This window comes from Eretmochelys imbricata, chromosome 8 (assembly GCF_965152235.1).
Source record: "Eretmochelys imbricata isolate rEreImb1 chromosome 8, rEreImb1.hap1, whole genome shotgun sequence".
NCBI lineage: Eukaryota > Metazoa > Chordata > Testudines > Cheloniidae > Eretmochelys > Eretmochelys imbricata.
This window is the reverse complement of record NC_135579.1, coordinates 70,592,182-70,610,290: the sequence shown is the minus strand read 5'-3', so window position 1 is coordinate 70,610,290 and position 18,109 is coordinate 70,592,182. Positions and strand designations below refer to the sequence as shown.

Below are 18,109 nucleotides of genomic sequence, written 5' to 3'. Positions count from 1 at the left end.
CACCTCCAATGCTAGCTTACATAGAGGGTGACAACCTACTACTGTTATCAGTTACTTCATTAGTTCAAGTGGCAGAGGGCTGTGAGGTCTATCTAAAGATTCCAGTCCTGCTGATGACCCACGTAGGGGTCAATATAAATGCCACATTACGGCATTTGTTTTTTCAGTTTGCTTTTTTAAAAAGCCGAAGATATTACACTCACAGTCATTAAAAACATTCAGAGTCCAAAGTCAAGCACTCAAAAAATCAGGAAATGCCAGAATTATGGATGCTTGTGCATATGCATTAAGATACCATCTTTAAATATATTATCACATACTTTTCCCCCCACATTCATCCTCCTTGGATAATCACAGGCTTAGCCTCCAACACTGACACCCCTTTCAACTCCCAGACCCCTTCCCCCATGCCCCCAAAATAATCAAACCCAAAATCCAGGAGAGTTTTAACTCCAATAAAGGAAGAGTGCCAGAGATTCCATAGAGATGTCACAATTGCTACTGATTTTATGTGGAAGATAGTCAAACGCTAAGGTGATGATGGGCGGCAACACAAAACACTATGACATTAGATAGATAAGATTTGGTAGATACTACAAATTGGTAAAAATAGAGATGGTTAGAAGCAGTAGACTACCTACAGTAATAAAAGATGCTATACTCACTCTTCCAAAAAGTGCTGCTGGGGTCCTATAATAGAGCCTGGCCGACATATTCTAATCCAAGCAATGACTTCAGCATGCGTGAACCTATAGTGTTTCATTATGTAACAGGCTAGCAATGTTCCTGTTCTCCCAAGACCAGCTACAAGAGACAAAAGAATCAAAATAAATATTCATATACAAATACACACGTACAACACTTAAGTATTTTGAAATCAAAGTGTTCCCCCCATACCACATCTCTATATTGCAATTTCATCCATGCCTCTGATGTTGGATTTATGATTTTTGCTTAATTTCTTATTCAATTTGCTACGTTTTAGAAATAAAGCTGGCCAGATACCTAAACAAGTATCAAATTGCTGGAAGTTTGTTTTAGTAGAAGTGTTTAAGAAAACATGGAAGAAAGGTGGATTTCATTGTAATTTGCATCATTTCACCACTAAAAACCCTTTAGATTGAAAATTTATTTCAATAAAGTATTTTTAAAGGAAGTTTTTAATTTTTATAACGGATTATAAAATACAAAAATGTATCTAATATCCTATAATAAATGTTAAAAAAGCAAAATGTGTTTCCTGATAAAGTAGAAAGAAAATTTTAAGACTGACCACTTTACAAGCTAGGGCTCAAATCCTGCAGACACTTAAGCATGGGTGTGAAAAGATATCCACATTTAAATGTTGGCAGGATTGGGATCCAAATTAACTTTCTGGAATCACTATATCGTGTTATTAAATGAACACTCATTCAATTTTTTTAATTTTTTTTTTTGCAGGTTGGCAAAACTAAAAAAATAAATACTAGTTAGTGTTTCGATAATTGTTTTAATCTAAACCGATAAAGCAATGATCAAGTTGTTCTGCATAAGGGAAATTAAGAAACAGAAGCTAAGGGACATGTCTAAGTTAACAGCAAGTTAGCAACAGAATAGGGATTTGCCCAATTCCAGTGCTGTGCTCTATCCACTAGACCACACTGTCTCCCCAATAAAATATTTAGAGTTTACAGTATGGTTAATTACCTGCAATGTCCATTAGCTGCTTAACTATGGTTTCTGCACTAACAGTAACTGTTGAGATGAAAACCTTTTTACATTTCTGTCTAATATTTTTTTTTCCATTTAATATAGAACCACCACCACTCTACATTTAATCAAGGAATACTAATCTTGCTGTCTGACTTCTCAGAATGCTAAAATAATTTAAGAAATGGGATGAATGGGGTCACAAGAACAAATAATGAGCCGATTCTATTTAGTACCGCACTAGCTCTGTAGAATGATTTGAAGTGAAAGACAATAGTGTTACATTAAAGACAGACATGCAGTTTGTGTTGGGAAGGCAGTTTATACATAGATTTCTCAAACTGTAACAACTCACATATTTGTCTGAAAAAGAAAACACTCTCTGATCTACAAAAATATTTTTTATTACATCACATTTGTTACTGAAGGTTTCAGCAGAAAAGCTATGTGAAAAAACTAAGGCTGTGGAAACACCTGCAATAGCAAACTTTCAGATTAAATTATTTTAATAACAGCTCCAGTAACAAGTGATTTCTAACCTGGAAGCTGTAAAAACATCCTTGGAAAAACAAGAGAGCAATACAACTACTATGCAGTATATTAAGTACGAATGAACATTGAATTTGTATCTTATAAATTTAGTAGAGCTCAAGGAAGGAACAAAGGCCAAGTAGCTTATCTTCAGACAGTATGTTATTGAACTAAATGACAACTAGTTCAACAATATAAACGTACGACACTGAATTCAGAGCATTTAGAGTCATATACTTGTAACACAACTGTTAAGCATATCATGTCCCTCTAGTAATTAATCCACATAAATTATAACAATCTACTATTATCATCAATAATTTAAGTTACGACTTTAGTTCAAGCCATACAGCTCTGTGTTATCGTTGTCAAAATGTCTGCTGACAACTTCTAAGCTATGCTCAAATAAATTGGTTAGTCTCTAAGGTGCCACAAGTACTCCTTTTCTTTTTGCGAATACAGACTAACACGGCTGTTACTCTGAAACCTGGTAGGGGATTGTTACACACCTGAACTTAGTTTTTTCTAAACATTTTGTAGGAAAATTTAGTGCTCATAGAAATGACCACTCTGGGTCGCTTTGGATGAGCTATTACCAGCAGGAGAGTGAGTTTGTGTGTGTATGGGGGTGAGGGGGGGTGAGAAAACCTGTATTTGTGCTGGAAATGGCCCAGCTTGCTTATCATACACATTTTAAAGAGAGTGGTCACTTTGGATGGGCTATTACCAGCAGGAGAGTGAGTTTGTGTGTGTATGGGGGTGGGGGAGGGGGAGGGTGAGAAAACCTGTATTTGTGCTGGAAATGGCCCAACTTGATTATCATACACATTTTAAAGAGAGTGGTCACTTTGGATGGGCTATTACCAGCAGGAGAGTGAGTTTGTGTGTGTATGGGGGTGGGGGGTGGGTGAGAAAACCTGTATTTGTGCTGGAAATGGCCCAACTTGATTTTCATACACATTGTGAGGAGAGTGGTCACTTTGGATAAGCTATTACCAGCAGGAGAGTGAGTTTGTGTGTGTGTGTGGGGGGGGGGAGGGGGGGGGGGCGCGGCAGAGGGAGAGAAAACCTGGATTTGTGCTGGAAATGGCCCAACTTGATGATCACTTTAGATAAGCTATTACCAGCAGGAGAGTGGGGTGGGAGGAGGTATTGTTTCATGGTCTCTGTGTATATAATGTCTTCTGCAGTTTCCACAGTATGCATCTGATGAAGTGAGCTGTAGCTCACGAAAGCTCATGCTCAAATAAATTGGTTAGTCTCTAAGGTGCCACAAGTACTCCTTTTCTTTTTGAAGAAGACTGTGTGCCTCTTAACATCTACTAGCCCACTTTCTATAAACGCTAAAGAGAGATCTTCAGCAAAATAAACAAAACAAAAACAAACAGCAGCATCATTATATGGAATAAAAAAAGAAACCCTGAATAGCAAATAATGTAATGTATAGTTCTCATGCTGGAGTAGAAGAATTTACTGTGAACTCTTTGTAGAATGAAAATAACCTGCACAGGATCAAAACTCTTAAGCAAAATTATTTTCAGAACTGGCAAATGCTTTTTCTTATTTTGAACTAAAAACTCCTGAGTACACTGTGTTAGGTTTTTACATACCTTTACAGTGTACAGCTATAGCACCTTCAGCATTCTCGCAGATGTTCAAGAACCGTCGCACTATATGGTCACTTGGTGTGCTTCCATCTATGAAGAACAGGTCATAATGCTCAAAGCCAGCATCTGTAAACCGTTTTGCTTCATAGATTTTTTTGTTTAGTCTTATGATTGATGTGACATTATGCTTCCTGAAATAAGGAAAGTAGGCTTCAGGTGCATGAAGAGGATAACCTAAAAGAAACAAAAAAAGATTAGACATTAGTAAATCACTGAAACCTACCTGAAACACACACAAATCCAAACCTCCATTAAAAAAACAAAACAAATGAACACATTTTTGAATGAAAAACTTTTTACTAATGCTGTAAACAATCACATTTGACATTTTAATAAAAGGTAAATATATCTATGAGAAAAAATATGCTAAGATGTGTTAAAGATTAACAAAAAGCTTTAGCCTGAGGTTTATAAAGCTATTATTCTTACAAATAAAAGTATCAGAAGACATTAAAGCATAATGTCTCTTAGGTACTTTACAATGTCCTGTGTGTTATAAGTTAAGTTTACAATTAATACATTAGACACCCACTCACACTCTAAAGCTATTCTTATAATGAAGGACTGTCTGCTTTAAAGTGGGGCATGTATATGAATGTAGGATTCCATAATGGTGCAGATGTGTATTTGTTATGGAGCCACAGGCCAAGAGCCTTAGAACAAGTGGACACCTTCTGCAACTAAGAAGCTACAGTACAATATGTAAAGAATATGCTGGCAATGCTACTACTATTCTAGTGCATTAGGTTTATCACAAGAAGCATTAATTTTAAATTGGTATTCTGTTTCTTTTTTATTTTTAACCTTTATTTCTGTGGGTAGTAGACCTAGCCAAACTGAACTTCCCATTGTTTATTGTTGGTTAAGAGAGGGTAACTCATGTGGAGAAAATAGCAGCTTTTGTTAAGAAAAGGCCAGATCTTTTTTTCTTGATTTGGGTTATTAACCTGAATTTCTTCCTAGCAATAAGTTTGGCTGTGCCAAGTGGAGATAGGATTAGTCAGAATTTCTCCTATGAAAAATTTTATTCATGACTATATGGGCATATAGAGGAATGGAGAAAATAAACTTATACAAACATTTAAAACTAAATACTCCTAGCAACTAAGTGAAATCCTGGTCCCATTGGAGTCAAAGCCAAAACTCCCATTGACTTCAGAAGGGACAAGATTTCACCATTTATGTAATAAGTCTCCACTGCCTTACGGCTAATTTTATAGCAGTAACTTACCTTAATATTAATGTTAGGATTGTTAAGAAACAGTTAATTAAGTTTAAATTCTGCAAATAAAAACGTATATGTTACAGGAAGCTTTTTCTTTGAACCTGAAAGCTGGAGTCTCCATTCTGAAGTGAGTTTTGCACAAGAAGTTGAAGAGGACCCCAAGAAAAAAAAAATGGATCAGAAGCCAGGATTAGACAGGGCCATGGTTATTGCTCCAAGAGAAAGGTGATCCCCTACACAAACTAGAAGCTTGTCTTTTCACGTTGTCTTCAGAGAGCCTCCTTCAAGCCTGAGAAGGCCCTGTCTGAGAACCTTTTGAGTTCATAGGTCAGAAGTGGTATTGGCTCAGCTTGAGAAGAAATTTTTCAGGTTTCCTCCAGAGGAAGGTGGGCCTGGGCCAGCAAAATTTCACTGTCTTGAGAAGACAACACCTCTGGGGCAAACCCTCTGGCGCTAGAAAATAAGAGTTCACCAGGCCATTCATGCAGATACTGTGAATGCTATAGCAATATGTAAAGCAACAGAAGATGATTAAAACCACTTTTATGGGAATGTTCGATTTTCCACAGCCCATAAAATCTTCTGCCGGACCAACCTCATCAGTTGGGATTAGAATCTATTTTCATCAGATCAGGTCCTATTAAGATTAAGAAAGGATGAATCAATCTTTGGAACAGAAAAGAATCTGGTGCCCTTATCCAATTAGACTTGGTATGTCAGAGAGATCTTATTAATGGACCACCTGAATCAACAATCTTCTCAAGAGATTCTAGAATGAGGAAAACTGAACTGCTTTTCCCAAAGCTCATTTTGAGAGGGTCCTGGAGAGACTGGGCTATTGGTTGGCTATCTGAAAGGCAAATGTCTCAAATCAAGCATTCCTCCACATCTTCATTAGCGAATAAGCAACTCAGGTCATCTTCATTAAAATGTGCAGAGTGGGAGGAAAGTTTCCCTCCATCAGCTGAGGTCTGAGAAAAATGTTATGCCAAGGGGTATCTTTAAAAGAAGAGACAGGTTTGCTGTTTTATGTTTGCTTATTTTAGAAAAGTGTTAATTGCCCTAGGACTGCAAACCCAGAAAAGGAGAAGAAAAACAAAAAAAGAAAAGAGTCCTGTCCTTTGTGCTTAAGAGTGTGGCTTTGGCAGTCAGGTGGGAGATGAGCTGATCCTCCTCAAATTCAAACAAGCAATTTAAAGTTGAAGAAATTTAAAGGTGCCGACTATCTGCAGCTTGAGGATTGGAGGGGCTCTGATCAGTGAGGAGGGAAGCCATAGATGACACAGAGGATGAACAGTGTGGGGAGCAAAGCAGACAAAGGTCATTGATGGTAGGATACTCCATGGAACACAGTGGGCATCAAAACTTAGTCACTGTGGCTAAGGATGGATCTTACATAGCCATATTTTGGAGGGATCTCACACAGCCCACATTTATTCCCCTGCTGCCATTTATCCCATCCAGTGGAGTTAAACCAGTTGTAGCACTGGTGGGAAGGCTGTTGATAGGCTGAATGGAAGTACTGTGACTTGGTAGTGGGTTCTATTCACTATGAACCTTAGAATCTTCTGCTGATCTGGACAGGTCACTGTATGAAAGTAAGCCCCCTTTAAGTTGAGGGCAGCATACCAGTCCCCTTGTTCTAGGGAAGGAATAATAGAAGTTAGGGTAGCCATGTGGAACTTTATTTTCTTCAGGTATTTATTTAACTCTCTTAGATCTAAAATAAACCTGAAACCATCTTTTGCTTTGGGAATAAGGAAATAGCAAGAACAAAAACCCTTCTCCCTGAGAAACAGAGGAACTTCCTCTATGGCTACTGCTAGGAGAGATTGAACCTCCTGCTGAAGAATGGTCTTGTGAGAGTGTCCCTGAAGAGCATGGAGGAAGTGGTATAGAGGATTGGGAAAACATATGGGAAGGAACAGATGGGCCTGTATGAACTAGTATATTGCCCTTGACAAACTGTCAAAAATGTGTTTTTAGAATGGACAGCTGGATAAGAGGAATCTGCTGCCGCAAGGAGGAGTGAGGAGGTGATTGTTTCCAATAATTTCTGCCCCTGTTTCTCAGCAGGTCTTGCGGCGGAGGCAAAAAGCTTCCTCTTTGTCGCTGGTGTGTAGATTCCAAGCGACTTCAGAGCTGCCCTGGAACCTTTTAGACTACGTCACCTATTGTCCATCTTTTCTGAAAAGGATCTCTAAAAGGGCAGATCTTGAATGGTCTGTTATACTTCATGAGAAGACCAGAAGACTGCAGCCATATGCATATGCAGTTCGATTCACAGATATGGCAGACACCATGAATCGAACTGCTGAGTCCGCTGAATCCCAGTGATCCTGGCCATCAGCTTGCCCTCCCACCATCACTCCTGCCTGGAATCTTCCATCAGCCTGTCTTTAAACTTCATGATGTTTTCCCAGAGGGTAGTCATGACAACTCAGAGGGGTGACAACCTCAGGAGGGGTGCAACTGTAAGTTGCACCCCTCCTGTTGAATAAAATTTATGGCCAAACAAGTCTAGTCTCTTCAATGCCTTCCCCTTTGGTGTGAACACTTGATGCCCCTAATCCTTCCTGCTCGTTTGCCTACTGCCACCACCAAAGACCCTGGGGCTGGGTGAGAGTAGTGGTGTTCAAAACCCTTAAAAGGGACATCTCTGCCTGTTTCACTGTAGGAAAAAGGGAAGGAAAGGAAGAAGGGGTCTACCAATTGCTTCATTAATTGGGAGTGCAACTCAGGAGGCTGCCATCAAAGCTAATTTATCCACTAGTTTGTGGCATTTCTTGCGGACCTCTTCCCCTGAATGTCTAATACCAAAGCTACCCTTTTAAACAGTTCTTGGTGAACCCTGCAATCCTCCAGTGGTGGTGAATCACTCACCATCTCTATAACCTCATTTGGTGATAAGGAAGATGATGCACCAGGATGCTGATGCAACGTCTGGTCGGTCTTCTATGGTGGAAAAGCTGTCTGAGCAATTTCCAGATGCTTGGTACCACATGTCAAGAGAACATTCCCCGAGGTGCTGACTACCCCTCAGAAATCAACTCAGGTGGGTGAAGGGAGGTCCTAGTAGGGGGAGGGACACCTGATGGTGTCCAGAAAGGCCTATAACATGGTGGTGTCTGGGCCCATACTAGCATAAGCCACTGTCTCTGAGGTGTGCCACTGCTGGAATTGCTGCAAGACCCATGAACTCCAAAGCTCTGATGGAGGGTATGCATCCTGTTTTGCATGGGACACAAAAAGACCCCACTTCCGAGTCTGAAGAAAATGACTCGGAGTCCTTTGATAACAGTGAAGCAGAACCCATGTGGATAGGAGATAGATAAGCTGAGCTAGAGAATGGCAGTACTGGGGATATTAATGGTTGTTTGCCCCTGGATTGTACTGCCTCTTAGGTCATCAGCCTGGCACCCGACTTACAGGATTTAAACCACAGAGTGCGAGGCATGACTCTGGTACCAGCACTGAGATTCAAATCTGGCCCAAAAAGGACCTAAAACTGAAGCCTATCACCAGCACTAACTATACTCTATACCTAACTGACTGCTAAGAGAACAAATAGATTATATACAAAAAATGAGGGAAAAGCTTGTGACAGCAAGACCAGAAGTGCTCCAACAACCATCACTGTGGTAAGAAGAAACTGAAGGGCGGTTGGCTGCAACTCCATATTCTTATACCTGCATGCAATGTGTGCGATGGTGGAGAGCGCTTGTGCCATCCCAATGGATATTGATGAGGGATAAAGTTCCCCAACAACTGCACATGAGGTGTGTACATACCTACAGTAGAACAGACATGTGCAATCACTCGAAGAACTCACCCACTTTGCAATGAGAATGCAGGTTAAATCACTCAAGCAATTACAGTCCTTCATTGCCTTGCCACAATGCCCTCTGTATGCCCAGAAGACAGACAAGTTCTCCTACAACTCACTGGGAAAGAGTTAAAGAACAGCTCAGCTTACTCCAACACAAAGAATCATGAGATATGTGCCCAAAAGTCCTGGTTTTGGCTGCAGCACCAGCAAGGACACAGTAAATTGTGGATGGCTTTGCAACTCTAAAGTATTCAGACTTCATATGATGGTCCAACCTTTTCAGTACTGTGGGCTGCATTTGTAGCTGTGTAGCACCTCCGCAGGCAATGTACATTAACAAAATAGTGTCCTCCATGAGGCGTGACCTTGCACGCACCATATGTGTGAGGTCATGCTGTGCGGAAGTTGCCAATTTTGTAGAGAAAAATGGTGCAGGGCTGGACGCTTTTCGGGGCCAGACACAATCGTCCTGAGGGATGCATCCTGCCCACTGGCTGCCAGTTGGACCACCCCTCATCCCTTCACTCCAGTAGTTAGTTGAATACATGCTTTAAAGGAGCAACTTACAAATCACATCTGTTAAAGTGTTTTGCCTACTGCAGGTAATGCTTGTAACTGAAAAGTAAAAAAAAAAAAAAAGAAAAAGAAAAAGAAAAAAAAATGTTTTTTCTCAGTTCATGTACTCAATATATTTGACAGTTCTTTGCGGTTTCCGTTTCCCTGTATAGCTAGTCAGTTTCCATTTTAATTTGTATGCGTATTTATATTAAATACAGCAGCTGGAAAGAGACCATTAAAAATTAGAAAGTGTGACTTTAAAACCACAAAGACTGGCAGGGAATCTGTGGGGTAAGGTGTAGCAAAACAACTACCTGTAACCAATTTTTTTCTAGGTTTCAGATAACAGGTAACAGCAGCCGTGTTAGACTGTATTCGCAAAAAGAAAAGAAGGAGTACTTGTGGCACCTTAGAGACTAACACATTTACTTGAGCATAAGCTTTCGTGAGCTACAGCTCACTTCATCGGATGCAATTTTTGCAATTTTTTTTAAAAACTAACTTGATTTCTAGTTGACTCTTCCCCTTTAAGCAGCATGAATACAAATCCGTTCCCCTCTCAATCAGGTTTCACTTCCTTGCTCTCTCTAAATGTTATAAAACCTACTAGTTTCTCCATCATCTACAGAATTTTCAATAGACAACACCTGAATTTCCAACGTAATAACAAGCATTTTTAAACCCTTCAGGGCTTTTTTATACAATATAAAGAATCTGGACTTGCACCCTTTTTTCTTCATTTCCCCCCCTTTGTCGTTCACCTTTAATTCTGCATAGAAGTGAGTTCAGTTGTCAGTTTCAGGAAGAAAAGTAGGGAGCCACCTCAAATTTCGGAGTCACTTACTGAGTGAATTCCACAGATCTCTTCTGATTGTCACTGAATGAAATTCAGTCTTATGATGTGAAAACTCGATACAAAATTCTATCCAAACTGACCAAAAAACCCAAAAACCCATCAACCTACCAATCCACCAACTAGAATTAATGTAACTTTTTTTTTAAAAACATACCCTAACCCTTAACTACTGTCTTAACAAATATGCCAGGGATTGGAAATAAAGACTAATCATATTAAGGAATAGCAGGGTTATAAAAAATAATACAGTGTTTTGATGTATGATTGACAAGAAAAACATACCATTTTCAATTTTGGTTTTTGGATGAGGTCCACTAAATGCTAAAAATTTTCCTGGAACAATCCAGTTGAAGTCACCATTTTCTACCCGCTAGTGAACATTTTAGGAGAGAAGAAAGGGAAAAACGTTTTAAAATTCACACACAACTGTTAAAAATCTATTTCTGAATAATACTTTTTTAAAAAATAACTGTATCCTCTCTATAGAAATCATATGAGCAAAGCATTTCAGATGTAACTATTTGGCTCAGAAAATGGGAGAAACCAGCCATGTATGAAGCTACTTGCCAGAAATGTACACGATAGTAAAGGTAATCTTAGAAAAGCCTGCTTTGGAGAGATCTTCAAATAGGCAAACCTTTCTACACCTGACCTAAGACATTTCTGCTTAAAGGCTCAGGCTTTCCAATGCAGCTCTACTTATGAAATACAATAGATGCTGGCAAACACCAATTTTATTTTATGCATTATCAAAGGCTATGGAAATCTGCCACATCATTAACAATGGCAAAAAAGGAATTAATAGTAAACAAATTAAGACAAAATTAGCTCTCAAAATAATAATTTCCTTTTGAAAGTTGTAATCCATGTACTGGCATAGCTCTGGTGGGTTAGCAAACAAACCCAACTATAAATCAATAAGAGGGTATTCAAGTTTGAAAGAGGGTTTTCTTTAAAAGAAACTAAAAGAGTGCATGTTCCTCTAACATGAGAAACAAAAGTGTTTTGTTTATTTTTAAACTCAGGCTTCACAACTAATCTGTAAACCTGGAATTCTTCCCTTGCTCACTCAGCCGGCCACATCTGAAAGCATCTCTGAGATACATAACCCAAGGCTTCTCTAATCTCTAAGGTTTCTTAAAAAAATTACAGATGGGTTCATTCCCAGTTTGACAGTGTAGTTGCTCTACACATGACATTTTTTGCAATGACACACTGTTTTCATGTTGCATGAAGATTTTTGTATAATTTATGAGTAGATGATATATTCAGTAGACCAGCTCGCCACCCCACATAAAATCTTGCCAAGTAAAAAGTTCTGATTCTGTCCATCACTATAGGTAATTTGTAAACTATTTGCCTGGCTACCCCATTACAATTGACTCCATGGTCCTCCCACAAGTAAAACTCATGCTGAAGTAAATAGGAGCATAAGGACTGGTGGCCTGACTCCTTACTTGGCAAACAGCAGAAACAAACAAATTTATACCAATGGCTGTAACCTCAGTAGACTGAGCAGAGTTTTATATAAGAACATTTTTTTACTTGATCACTCGATGTTGTCAGCTGTATTCATGAATACTGAATTCTTTGTACTTAAAAAGGGACATCATCCACACCTCAATTTTTAACCTACCTGAAGAAATATACAGCTGACAGATAACTGGAGATAGCTGATAAGAACTTAAGATACCATTATAAATTCAGTATTTTCTGTCTAGTTCAATGAAAAGGGAACAATCTATAAGCCTGGACCTGTGTAGGACAATGAAGGAGAATTGGTTTCTACATCCATTATTCTTGCATATCTGTCCATTTAAAATTACTCTTAAAACAACTCCCACGTCTACACTACAAGTCATCACTTTTGTGATGGTGCCAAAAAAATACAGAAGTGTTTACATTTAGCTTCACATACTGGGAGCATCTGGACTGAATAAATACACACAGCAGGTTAGTTTGTGTGCATGCTCAGAGTTTAAACTGGAGAAGTGCAAGTATAAAGGTAAGTGGCATTTGGTTATGAGAAAGTTGGGGAGAACTGGATAAAGGAGAACACAGACACTTTTTAAATGGGCAAACCTGAAAGAATGCAAGAAGAGGAAATTGAAGAGGCTCCCAGATTCTCATTTCTTTAAGTAGGTCAAAATTAATCCAAGGCAGCAGTGTTCCTTTAAACAACATATTCCACATTCTCATTCTTCAAAAGTGAATAATCTCAAATGTAAACATTTAACAAATAATGGAACACTTTGTACACAGATCACTAGTTTATACTATTATGTACACACCCTACTAGAGAAACTTGAACAGGCACGTACATATTCCAAAGAATCTTCTTTTTTCAATCAACTATCTTTTGTTTTTAGAACAAGCATTTTACTATAGTATACAAAGAGTAAACAGAATAAAGATTACTTGTTCAACATAAAATATAGTAACTATAACAAAAAACGCTAAGCAATGCAACAAAGACTGCTGTTGTGGAGAACAAAATTGGTTTACCAGTCTATACACAATAGCACACTACTGAACTTAGAAAAACCTCTTTCAAAGATTTTTAAAATTGTGGGAACAGCTAGACGGTAGGAGATATGGGAGAACTCAATTTGGTGAATGCTGAATGTTCAATACTGAGTTCAAGGTTTGGCTGTCATTTCACTCCCTTCAAACTAAATTCTCAACTAACTTCTCAGTGGCCATTCTTCTTGCCCATTTCCTACTGCCTCTTGTACTTCAGAGGATCTTAACTCATATCCTAGAATCACAGGACTGGAAGGGACTTCGAGAGGTCATCTAGTCCAGTCCCCTAGCAGGACTAAGTATTATCTAGACCAGAGGTGGGCAAACTATGGCCCGCGGGACCGTCCTGCCTGGCCCCTGAGCTCCCGGCCAGGGAGGCTAGCCCTGGCCACTCCCCCACTGTCCCCCCTCCCCTGCAGCCACGCCGGCCCACCTCCCAGGCTTTCCAAGAAGCCTGTCCTGCCACTCTGAGTAGCACGGTAAGGGGGCGGGGAGAGGTGGTCAGGAGGCGGTTGGATGGAGCAGAGGTTCGGGGGGGGTGGTGGTCAGGAGACAGGGAGCGGGGGGGGGATTGGAAAGGGAGTGGGGTCTTGGGGGGGGGGTCACTTAGGGATGGGGGTCCCGGAAGGGGGTGGTCAGGGGACAAGGAGTGCGGGGGGTTTGGATGGGTTGGGGCTCCCGGGGGGCCTGTCAGGGGGCGGGGGTGTGGACAGGGGTCAGGGGCAGTCAGGAGACAGGGGGGGTTGGATAGGGGGTGGGGTCCTGGCGGGTGGTTAGTAGTGGGAGGTCCCAGGAGGGGGTGGTCAGGAGACAAGGAGCAGGGCGGGGGTTAAATGGGTCGGGGGTTCTGAGGGTGGCAGTCAGGGGGCAGGAAGTGGGAGGGGGCGGAGGCCAGGCTGTTTGCAGAGGCACAGCCTTCCCTACCCCACCCTCCATACTGTGCGCAACCCCGATGTGGCCCTCGGGCCAAAACATTTGCCCATCCCTGATCTAGACCATCCCTGACAGGTGTTTGTCTAACCTGCTGTTAAAAATCAAGGATAGAGATTCCACAACTTCCTTAGGCAATTTATTCCAGTGCTTAACCACCTTGACAGTTAGGAAGTTTTTCCTAATGTCCAACCTAAACCTCCCTTGCTACAATTTAAGCCCATTGCTTCTTGTCCTATCCTCAGAGGTTAAGAAGAACAATTCTCCTCCCTCCTTCTTGTAACAACCTTTTATGTACTTTAAAACTCTTATGTCCCCCCTCAGTCTTCTCTTTTCCAGACTAAACAAATCCAAGTTTTTCAATCTTCCCTCATAGGTCATGTTTCTAGATCTTTAATCATTTTTGTTGTTCTCCTCTGGTCTTTCTCCAGTTTATCCACATCTTTCCTGAAATGTGGTGCCCCAAACTGGACAAAACACTCAAGTTGAAGCCTAATCAGCGCAGAGTAGAGCAGAAGAATTACTTCTTGTGTCTTGCTTGCAACACTCCTGTTAATACATCCCAGAATGATGTTCGCTTTTTTGCAACAGTGTTACACTGTTGACTCACATTTAGCTTGTGATCCACTATGACCCCCAGATCCCTTTCCGCAGTACTCCTTCCTACGCAGTCATTTCCCATTTTGTACGTGTGCAACTGATTTCCGAAATGGAGTACTCTGCATTTGTCCTTATTGAATTTCATCCTGTTTACTTCAGACCATTTCTCCAGTTTGTCCAGATCATTTTGAATTATAATCTTATCCTCCAAAGCATTTGCAACCCCTCCCAGCTTATTATTGTCCGCAAACTTTATAAGTGTACTCTCTATGCCATTATCTAAATAACTGATGAAGATATTGAACAGAACCGGATCCAGAGCTGATCCCTGCGGGACCCCACTCATTATGCCCTTCCAGCATGACTGTGAACCACCGATAACTACTCTCTGGGAATTGTTTTCCACCCACCTTATAGTAGTTCTATCTAGGTTGCATTTCCCTAGTTTATGAGAAGGTCATGCGAGACAGTATCAAAAGCTTTACTAAAGTCAAGATATACCACGTCTACCACTTACCCTTAACCACAAGGCTTATTACTCTGTCAAAGAAAGCTATCAGGTTGGTTTGACATGATTTGTTCTTGACATATCCATGCTGAATGTTACTTATCACCTTATTATCTTCTAGATATTTTCAAATAGATTGCTTTATTATTTGCTGCATTATCTTTCCGGGTACAGAAGTTAAGCTAAGCTGACTGGTCTGTAATTCCCCAGGTTGTCCTTATTTCACTTTTTATAGATAATTTTCAAAGATAATTGCTAATGACTCAGATATCTCTTCAGTCAGCTCCTTGAGTATTATAGGATGCATTTCATCAGGCCCTGGTGACTTGAAGACATCTAACTTGTATTTGTAATTTTTAACTGTTCTTTCCCTATTTTAGCTTCTGATCCTACCTCATTTTCACTGGCATTCACTATGTTAGACATCCAACCACTACCAACCTTCTTGGTGAAAACCAAAACAAAAAAGTCATGAAGCACCTCTGCCATTTCCCCATTTTCTGATATTGTCGTCCCCCCCGCATTGAGTAACAGGCCTACCCTGTCTTTGGTCTTCCTCTTGCTTCTAATGTAGTTGTAAATTATGTCTCTAGCTAGTTTGACCTCATTTTGTGCCATGGCCTTTCTAATTTTCTCCCTACATACTTGTGTTATTTGTTATATTCATCCTTTGTAATTTGACATAGTTTCCATATTTTGTAGGACTCTTTTTTGAGTTTAGATCATTGAAGCTCTCCTGGTTAAGCCAGGGTGGTCTCCTGCCATACTTCCGATCTGTCTTATGCAGTGGGATAGTTTGCTCTTGCGTCATTAATAATGTCTCTGAAAAACTGCCAGCTGTCATCTTATCTCAAATAAATCGAACAGATTTTTAATGGAGTCACAAAGACCTGTTTAAGTTAAGCACGTTTACACATCTTTAGACTTATTTTATTTAAGCATGCTCAACTACACTTAAAAAGGGACACCAATGCCTCTGTGCTAGCTACATGAATGATTTTTGAAAATACAGAAGTTTTCTAGAAATACATACAGTGGTACATCAAAGCATTGGATACATTTTTTAATAAGCAATCTCCAGAAGATATTTTGGTATGTATTCAATTTAATATTGAATACACCACTGGTACATATACCACAGTTTTAACTTACGTTGGTCAGCATATCATGATAGACATACAAAAATAAAATCCAAGGTCCAACACTACAATGGATTGCTATTTATGCACATTCTAATTCATAGCATATGCCACTGCACATGCAAGTCTAACATACTTTGAGCAAAGCTAGAATTAAGAATTAAATATTAAGATATACAAACCTCATAGTGTTCATACTCATCCACATCAAATGTCTTAAAATCAAAGAATCCATGCTGAAAAGCCTAAAAAATAATAATAATAAAAAAATTTCTTACATAGGAGATTGATCATAATAATGTATTGTCAAGTCTTCGTATTTTGTAGCATATTTGAGAATCAACAAAATAAAACTGAGTTTAAAATTTTTAAAAATCCAAAAGTTTACACTAAGAACATTGAAGCTTGCACATTTGAGCAAATCAGAAAAAACTTGGAACTTTAAGTAACATTAAGGTACCACCTGCCATCTTAAGTCTACCCCCTTACACATATAATTATGGAACAGTTTTTTTTTTTTTTTTTTAACTTTTTACTAAGACAAAGTTACAATAAAATATTAACACACTACATCATACATTACTTATTCAGGATTAGGTTAATATTCAAAGAAGCTGACTATATATTCTGGTTTGCTGTTTGGGGAGTCCTCCTCCCTCGAGGTAGCCTTTAATTACATTAATGGCCACTACTTTTCCCAATAATAAAATTGACTATTTCTAACTACTTACTTATTACTTTATATAGTGTATTGTGTAAGCTGCACAATGAATGAGAACAGGTTTCCCTCACCCACCACTTTTTGGGAATAAATGACTTATGGAGTCTGTCTGACATACAGAGTAGAAAAATGTAGTACAAGGTTATAGAAAAATTTGTATTATATTGTATTTGAGAAATACTATACGAGTACATAATTAAAGATTATAATGTTTATGCAAATGGCATACAAAGGGTTATGGTAGCGTGTGCAACCTGTATTTTGGCATTCCCTAACTCTGATTGTTAAGTATGCAACTATAATGTTTTCCAAGTTTTTTTTTTTTGTTTTTTTTTTTTGTGGCATATATAGTTCCTGAAGCACTGTGGGATTCTTCCAACTTTGCACTAACTGTTTTTTCCCCCTGGTTGATAATACTTAAGCCTATAATGTCTTGTGAATGAAGAAGACATGGCATTGATTGTCTGTGGGGAATAAATGGTGTATAGTTCTGCAGCATGTTAGTATAAGTATTTATACCAATGAACCAGATATATCCATCATGTTCTGAAAAATATAGGTTATAGAAAGTGTACTTTGGGATTAAGAAATGTTTAAACTAGTTTATGCACTAGGTGAAAAATCCATTCTGGAATTCTACTATACAGAGTGTAATCTTTTAAAGGCAGAACAAAATAGTTTCTTCCAAATTAATAAAGCAGGTCAAGAATTTTGCTTTAGACTAAAAGAGGAGATTTCAGCTTGAAATACTTTTGGCTTTGCAGGTCAATTGGTTAGAAATTCAGTGCTGATCTCTATAATGGAACAAAGAAAAAACGTGATCTCTATATCCTTGCTGATAAACACACATTCATTTCACATGCACTACTATAATTTCCTACAACATCTGGTTTTAGTCATCTCCCAGAGCTCTCAGTAAGATTTCCCAGTGTTAGTGCCCTGTTAACTGGCTGGACTTCTCCAACCAATGTGAAGAGTTGAAAAAATATTCAGCTAAAGTTGCCTTTTGGTTTATTTTGAAGAAACAAATTTGCTTCCATACCCTTGCAGAACAATTAAGATTGCACATTTCTATTGGTGACCAATACAAAATCAAAGATAAATCCTGCTCTCCTCCCTGAAGCAAGTATGCCACTGAAGTCAGCAATGAGACAGAGGAGCAGAATTTGGTCCTATCTTGTGGTATAAGGTGACTAATTAAAGTCGCATAATATCTGTTGTGTATCTTAAAATCCTACCTATCAGAGTCGTGACTAGATGAGAATCTCAGTTTGCATTTAATAATAACAAAACTCTCTAACCCTCAGGGTTGTGAAGAAAAGCTTAAAACATG

General features: G+C 39.2%; 1 protein-coding gene across 4 annotated transcripts in view; it reads right to left on the bottom strand.

Moving 5' to 3' along the window:
- CDC14A (cell division cycle 14A) overlaps positions 1 to 18,109 on the bottom strand; it is a 117,595-nt gene that overhangs the window by 33,780 nt on the left and 65,706 nt on the right. For all 4 annotated transcript variants that reach the window (XM_077824632.1, XM_077824629.1, XM_077824630.1 and 1 more), the window contains 4 exons: positions 16,238 to 16,300; positions 10,638 to 10,725; positions 3,831 to 4,061; positions 666 to 804 (listed from right to left, as the gene is read on the bottom strand). In XM_077824632.1, the coding sequence (XP_077680758.1) occupies positions 666 to 804; positions 3,831 to 4,061; positions 10,638 to 10,725; positions 16,238 to 16,300 (521 nt within the window). The remainder of the gene's footprint in view (positions 1 to 665; positions 805 to 3,830; positions 4,062 to 10,637; positions 10,726 to 16,237; positions 16,301 to 18,109) is intronic.